The following is a 7,875-nucleotide window of genomic DNA, read 5'->3' on the forward strand; positions in this document are numbered from 1 at the left end:
ATACTTTTTTGTTCTAGCTAATAAACAATAATTTTCTTTTAATATAATTATATCACCTTACGTAATAGGCGTGCCATAAATTATAATTCATTTACTCCAGAGTGTGAGAGTAGTGCCTATCAGTGCAGCTACCTTAATCAAGGTTATGTCAAAGTGCAAACAAAGAAAAAGAAGAAAGTGGCTTTAATGGAGGGGGCCATCCATAAGCACAAACATTAAGCATTAAGCAAAGATTAGAGGGAAATTATTCGATAAGATAAGGGAGGTTGAGAAAGGAAAGAAAGGATTACTGAGTAGTGGTAGGGTAGCATGCCCTTGTCAACTCATGGTCCACACATCATACATTGCCATAGACTAATGCTTTTCTGTGAATATATGAATGAATAACAACTATTTAAAAGGGGATTCGGTATTATTCCCCTTTGATTGATGGAAGATTTTCAAGCCTTCATTCAAAATCTCTAAAATCTTTTATTTTTAAAAAAAGGGTATTATGAGATGTGGTAAAATTGCAATGCCCATAGTAACATCAAGAGGTTGAAGGTGGTATTTTACACGTTACATTGAACCCCCAAACAGGAAGGGAAAGCCACCATAACCATTCTTTCATATCTCATACCCTTTAGAAAATGACCAAAAACAGGAATTAGAAAAATACTACGGATGGACAGCGAAATGAGGGTGCTGTTTGAGGAATTTGATGTCAAACCAACCCAACAAGTAACCTTTGCAAACAAAGAAAATCTCATTAATTGAGAATTAAAGATAAGGATATGACCCCAATAAATAGTAATCAATAATTATTATTAAAAAATAATTTAAAACCCTTATTAAGGAGTTAAGGGTCAAAAGTCTGTTTAGTATAATAGTAAAAAAGTTAAAAATAAAACCCCAATTTCAATAGCAAAAGCCACAAAACACAAAAACAAAACCTCAATCTCTCTTTCTTCCTTTCTCTCCCTCTCTTCTTCATTCTTAGGAGAGAAAAACACAATAAAACTAAACCCTCTCTTTTCTTAACGCCGTAACGGGCATTCCCAAAGGCACCGTCACAAACCCTCACGTGCGAGTCACGTGTTTTTGTGAATTCTCTTTGCCATGGCTCTCGACCAGCTTTCGAATCCCAACGCCGTTGACGGTGCCGGTAACGGCGCGACGCCGTGCTCCGCTGTGGACGGCGGCATCGAGGACGGGAGGCCGGCTGCGAGGCTGCCGCGGTGGACGCGGCAGGAGATTCTGGTGCTGATTCAGGGAAAGAGCGATGCGGAGAGCCGGTTCAGACCGGGCCGTGGGAGCGGTTCGGCGTTTGGTTCGAGCGAACCGAAATGGGCGTTGGTGTCCTCGTACTGCAAGAAGCACGGCGTGAACCGGGAACCGGTTCAGTGCCGGAAGCGATGGAGCAACCTCGCCGGCGATTACAAGAAGATCAAGGAGTGGGAGTCGCAGGTGAGGGACGAAACGGAGTCGTTTTGGCTCATGAGGAACGATTTGAGGAGGGAGAGGAAATTGCCTGGGTATTTTGACAGGGAAGTTTACAATATTCTCGATTCGCCGTCGTCAACGGCTGCGGCTGCGGCGGCGGAGACTCCGGTGCCGGTGGCGACGGTTGAGGAGGAGGTGCACCTCTATGATAGTAATCGGAGGGTGGGGAGTGAGGATGGGTTATTCTCGGATTCTGAGAAGGACGAGGTTTTGCTTTTAGCTACTACCAAGGATGTTCCTGCACCTGTTCCTATCTCAGGTTCAATTTTGGACACCCTTTGTTTGTGATTTTATGAACTACTATTATTTTATTGTTAGGGTTTTTTCTCTCTCTCTTTTTGCCATCATTTTTTGTATTGTTTATTTGTCAAGAATGATGGCATTGCAGAAAAATTATGTTGCTGAAACTGATGGTAGAAATTGGTTTTATGATTGGGCCACTGGGGTATATGTTGAAAATTTATTGATGTTCAAGTAAGAAGCGTACTTAGAGGATGAAGGAGAGTGACAAAATTTTGAAACTACTAAGGGACTGTTTGCATAACCGTTAACGGACATTTCACACTTTTGGAGACAGAAACACAGAAGCAAGAGAATGGAAGCGTTAACTTGGCTTTCGTTTCAACGGAATTACAAACTAGCACCGAGAGGGATTTAGCATGTGTTTGGATTTGCATTAAATTATCTATAGTTACATTGAAATACAACTAATGTGATTTTAGGAATATACTCACATAATTAGTTTTATACCGAGGAATTGATTCTGATTCATAATTGATATTTGAGTTGAAATAACTTTGACTTATATTTGTATTGGATAATTTATTTTATAGAGCTTTCCTACTAACTGGTTTTAGAATTTAAAACACTAAACATAAATTACTTTATCGAATACGTTAGTTTTTTAAACATAAATCACTTTAGTTTAAATCAATTTTAACCAAACTTAGTCTTGCAAAATTATTTTTGCAAATGCTCACTCAAACACACACTTAGAGTTCAAAGTTAAATATTATGGCATTATTATTTGATTTATGTAGCAAGTTCAGCTCGGTGGAAAAAGATTTGGTTGATATTATTGTTGTTGTTGGTAATGTCTGGTGTTTTTTGGTATATACTAATGCTGTTGTGTTTCTTGTCTCTCGTGAAGTTGGAAAGTGTATAGGTATGTTACTGGCTTTCATTGCTTTGGGGACACTTCTTTTTTTTATGAAAGACTAATTTTTAGTGTTTTTCTTTTCTTAATTTTATTTTTTGATTCTAGCAATGATGTTGTTTGTTATAAAGTTGGAAGTAGTGGAATGTGGAGGGGAGGATACTGGGATTCCCATATGGCATTCTTCAATTCTATATTTGTTTTTTCTTGATTTTTCTTTTTCTTTTGATTTGCAGAGAAGCAATATCAGCCCCATCTCCAAGGCTGCGAAGGGGAAGGCAACCCTCAAGGTAATGGAGTTCTTTACCCTATTGTTCTTAATGCATTTGAATATTTGATGATGGATTGAAAATCTTGTGTTTGGTTTTAAGACTGGAATGATATGATTAGCTGTAGTATTAGCACTGTCATCATTCTCAATTGAAAATTGAAACCTTAATATTTGTTTCCGAAATGGCTTCTTGTTGTGTTCTGGAGACAGCCTTGATATTTTCGCATAAAAGCTTAGGCCCATGGTCATTTTGATATGACCAACATGATGTAGTAGGCCCTAAACCTAGTGCCTATGCTTGTTAAAGGGCATCCAATGTCAATGACAGGATAGCCAAACAAAAATGTGGAAGCTACTTCAGTGTCCTTTCCATGTCTTTAAAATATCATGAATTCAGTGCTTAACAAAGCAAGCTAAAAACTCATTTGTGACAGCTTGCCACCTTGTCATATGTGTTTGTTTCCCATTGTTTTTGTTGCTGCTGCATTTTCTAACTGCATGTAAAGTTAATTGGTTACCCATTTTCTGCCATAAATTTATGTTATTACATTTTGGAATTTCAATAATGGCAGGACATTTTTTTTTCCATTCCTTTATTATCCATACTTCTTGTACCATGTTGCTTTTGCTGGAATTTAAATCCGATTCTTGCATATCAAATTTGTCTACTCCAGTACAAACAAAATGTGATAGGTTATTTGAAGATGAAAATGGTAATAGGCTTGCAATAAGCCCATCCTTTTACTTTTGGATCATCTACTGTATCATTTTTTACTTAAAATTATCTTGGATGCTCAGGTATAAATCATGTATGTCTACAAAATGAATTTGATTGGAGTTTGCATTCATTGAATTGAATGATGTATACTCATATATTTGCCCGAGTAGTGCTGCTTACACATGCTTACGTTTGCACATTTCTGGAAAGTCGTTGAATTGCATTCTAGATCTCATTGTCACTTTTTCTTTTAACGTTTCACATCCTAAGCCTACCCTAATAGTACGAATAACTATCTTTCACAATTCATGTCTCAAAAAGAAAGTTATTCTCTAATAATAAATGGCAAGCTGTGTATTAGCACAAGCTTTCATTATGCTATTACCCTAACTTTTGAGCTCTAGCTAGGCTATAGCTTCCTATAATAGGTATAAACTAGAAGAATAGGGTCAAAGCTTCTCCTTTGACAATCACAGTGTCAAGGACTTAGCTGATGACATTATTGTAAATTCAATGCTTTGACATTCCTTAATTTTATTCTGTAGGTACTACCAATGAGAAACGGGCAAACCCAAATCCAGAAATGGGTTCTACATCTCAAGGGGAACGGAAGAGGAAGTGGTTAGCAACCGATGGAGAGGAGGAAACTTTGCAAAGCCAATTAATTGATGTCTTAGAAAAGAATGGCAAAATGCTACGTGATCAACTTGAAGCTCAGAAACTGAATTTCCAGTTGGATCGTCAACAGCAGAAAGACACTGCAAGTAACATAGTTGCTGTACTAGATAAGCTTGCAGATGCTCTAGGGAGAATTGCTGATAAATTGTAGAGCAAGGAGGATCAGAATAGAATAGTGTACATAACAATTTGGAGTCAACAATAGTGGTTCCCATAATTTATCTCAGGATAGTTTCTAGAAGATGAACATCATACTAGTTACCCTTTCTTTTTTTTAATCTTCTGTCTGCATTATGCCACTTTTTTGTGGTTTACTACTGCCACTAAGGCATTTTATACACAAATTTGGAGGTTACTGCATTTTATTTATTCTCTTCTTTCAGTGAGGTTATATGAATCTTTCTCCGGTCAATAATAGTGGTTGTACAGATGATAATGATATTACTATTACTTATTAAGGTACATTTTTATTAGTGGAATCTCTTTGCGTGCTCTTGCAATATGTTGCTTCTCTTGTATAAGTCATCTTTCCACAAATTTATAAATATTTTTTGTTGAGTTAACCTTACTATTAGGAAAAAGGAGTCAAGTTCATCGAATTAGTCCGTTTTACTTTCCCTGGTATTAAGGGATATAGCACCAAAGGCAAAAAGTGGAACTGACCAGGTTAACCTTAAGTTAAATTGGTTTTGTTTTTTTGTCTTTGGGTGACATGTTTTGTCTAGATTCATGGCTTTAACTAAGTTAAGGGAAGTTTTTCTCTTTTAATTAAAAAAAATGTCTTTAGCATCTTGGAACCTATAACCTGTGCATATCTTAGGTGATATTATTAAGGGTAAATAGTTGATTTTATTCCTGAATGTGTATTTTGTTGATAAACGCGTTCCTAAAAAATCAAAATATAAAATTTAGTTTTCGAAAGTATAAAAAATGTGATAAATATATTCGACTGTTAACTTTTGTTTGTCATTGTTAATAAAATAGTCTATGTGACACAGACAGACGAATTTGTCACTGAAATGATTGTTAACATAGTCATGCTAATTAGATTGGACAAAAATGTTAGTCAGATATCATTTTTAGATGCAAATGTCAATAACTTTTTGTTGGACAGAAAAAGTTAATAAGTTATCTTTATTGGATGAAAAATGTCAGTAATTTTTTATTGGACATAAATATCAGTATGTTTCTATTGAACTAATTTGTTAGACCTGAAATTTTGTTTCATTTAAGGGTAATATATAATTTTAGGATAAATTTTCGTTATTTTTTTATCGTTACAAGCATAACATTACAATAATCACTTAAAAAAATATATTGGTAAACATAATTTAAAACAAACACAATAATAACGATAATATTGATTATCAATCCTACTTTGTCTGTCACAATAGAAATTATCCAAAATAAACATCGTACTAATTTACCAAAATAAAACATTGTAACAGTGTATCAATCATTACAATTTTTCCAAATTACCCTAAAGATAAATATATCTCATATTTCACTTCTTTGAATCTTGGCTATTTTATTAACGGTGATAGATGAAAGTTAACGGTCCGACATATTTGTTACATTTTTTACACTTTCGGGGACTAAATTTTGTATTTTCATCTTTTAGGGACATATTTGTCAGTGAAGTAGACATTCACAGATAAAAGTGACTATTTACCCATTCATAGAGGGGAAAAACGAAAAATCAAGAAAATATTATATGACAAATATGTATATATATTGACAATTAGAGATGATCAAATTGACAATTATTTCAGTGACAAATTCGTTTCTCTATGTCACGTAGACTATTTTATTAACGATACAAACATAAGTTAAAAGTCAGATATATTTTTTACTTTCAAATACTAAATTTTATATTTTCATCTTTCAAAGACGCATTTGTCAGCAAATTACACAAGATAAAATTAATTATTTATCCTATTATCAATTAAGGTGAATTTTTATTAGTTGTCTATTATTTGCGTGCTCTTATAATATTTTGCTTCTTTTATCTTTCTACAAATTTATGGATGAATATTGAATAGTAATGCATAGATATTCTATGCTATTTGATAGTGTGAGAGAAAAAAAAAAGATAAATATGATAAAAAAAAAAAGAACAAAAAATGATAGAAAGAAATCAGAGATGCCAAATATGTGTTTTTTTTTATTATTGTTCTTTATAAAAAAAAAAAAAAAGTTGAGCTAGACATTCTATTGTTATTTAAGTTAGGCTCTGCATTCCAGAACGATCAAATCCTTTATTAACAGACAACAGTCTTGAATCGCAGCTTAGGTATCAAACTAGATTTGAGAATTTTTTTCCCGCAATTTGTAAAGCAATATTCTTTAAAGCAATTTATTTGATTTAGTAAAAGGCAAACTTACGTTATAAAAAAACATAAGCATTAACTTGGTCTTTGAAGAAAAATGCCCAAACGGTTTTTTCAATATTGTTTCACATTTTTTTACAATAATATTGATTCACTTGAACACATTAACCTCTAGTCACTTGAAATTCGTTTAACTTAATTAAAGTATTTATATGGTAGCTAGTTGAGAACTTGAGATGATATCTCATAAATTTTAACGCATAAAATAGTTTTTTTTAATATTATTTCACTTTAACACATTAATCTCTCGTCGGTTGAAATTCGTTTAACTTAATTAAAATATTTATATATGTTAGCTAGTTAAGAACTTGAGATGATATCTCATAAATTTTAACGCTTAAAGTATATTTTTTAAAATCTTAATATGGACTCAATTTGGTTTGTTAGGATTCTTAGTTGTTTTAAAAGTTTTTCTTATTCTTTCATTTTTTTACAAAATTACTTCTAAATATAAAATAAATAAGGGACTAAAAATTAATAAAATAAGAATTGATTTTAAGCAATAAAAATAAACAAAAAACTAAAAAAAATTAAAAGAACTAAAACAGAAAATTAACCCGAAGGACTAAAAATTGTAAAAAAAATTTGAAAAACTAAAATTTGAAATTTAAAAAAATTAAGAGAGTAAAAACTTAATTAATCCAAATTATTGAATAGTATAATTTAATCTCTCAAATCTAAAAATGTTTTTTTATTTTTATAATCATTCGTGTTTCTCCCACATCCTCTACCACTCTGTCACTTTTCCATAATCATCACTATGCCCTGAAACCTCCCCAGAAGTCCAACACCCCTATTAGGCACCAAAATATATCTTGCTCTTGGTGAAACCCAAAAGGTGGTTTGATTACGGACCACTCTATTAACAAATTTATAATATATTTATTTTCATGCCATTTGGTTTATGAATTGTTGCATGATGGCTGATGACTAGGTGTTCCCTTTTTTACAAGATAGGAGTGTTTTGAATGCTAATTAATTATGCACTCTATAATTTTGAGTTCTTGTGAAAGAAGCTGTGCACCATATTTGGAACAACTCTTTCACAAGGGTGGGTATATTGACATCTCTTCACTTATATAATTTTGAATTCTTGTGAAACATGTTGTACAAGATCAGTGAATTCACAAAATTCTATTTAATGTAATAATATACAACAAAAGGTGAATTTCTTTCACGA

At 33.0% G+C, this 7,875-nt stretch overlaps 1 protein-coding gene across 1 annotated transcript; it reads left to right on the plus strand.

Moving 5' to 3' along the window:
• The first annotated feature begins 788 nt into the window (after nucleotides 1-788).
• On the plus strand, nucleotides 789-4,665 carry LOC100804601 (trihelix transcription factor ASR3). Its single transcript, XM_003531864.5, has 3 exons — nucleotides 789-1,741; nucleotides 2,875-2,928; nucleotides 4,173-4,665. The coding sequence occupies exons 1-3, from the start codon at nucleotides 1,099-1,101 to the stop codon at nucleotides 4,454-4,456; spliced, it is 981 nt and encodes a 326-aa protein (XP_003531912.1). The 5' UTR covers nucleotides 789-1,098; the 3' UTR covers nucleotides 4,457-4,665.
• Nucleotides 4,666-7,875: the final 3,210 nt, after the last annotated feature.

The sequence above is a fragment of the Glycine max genome, chromosome 8, assembly GCF_000004515.6.
Source record: "Glycine max cultivar Williams 82 chromosome 8, Glycine_max_v4.0, whole genome shotgun sequence".
NCBI classification, from domain to species: Eukaryota; Viridiplantae; Streptophyta; class Magnoliopsida; order Fabales; family Fabaceae; genus Glycine; species Glycine max.

Coding starts and splice junctions, on each gene's coding strand:
- LOC100804601 (XM_003531864.5), top strand. CDS start 1,099: ATGGCTCTCGACCAGCTTTCGAATCCCAACGCCGTTGACGGTGCCGGT. Junction 1,742..2,874: donor TGCACCTGTTCCTATCTCAG/GTTCAATTTTGG, acceptor TTTGATTTGCAG/AGAAGCAATATCAGCCCCAT. Junction 2,929..4,172: donor AGGGGAAGGCAACCCTCAAG/GTAATGGAGTTC, acceptor TTTATTCTGTAG/GTACTACCAATGAGAAACGG.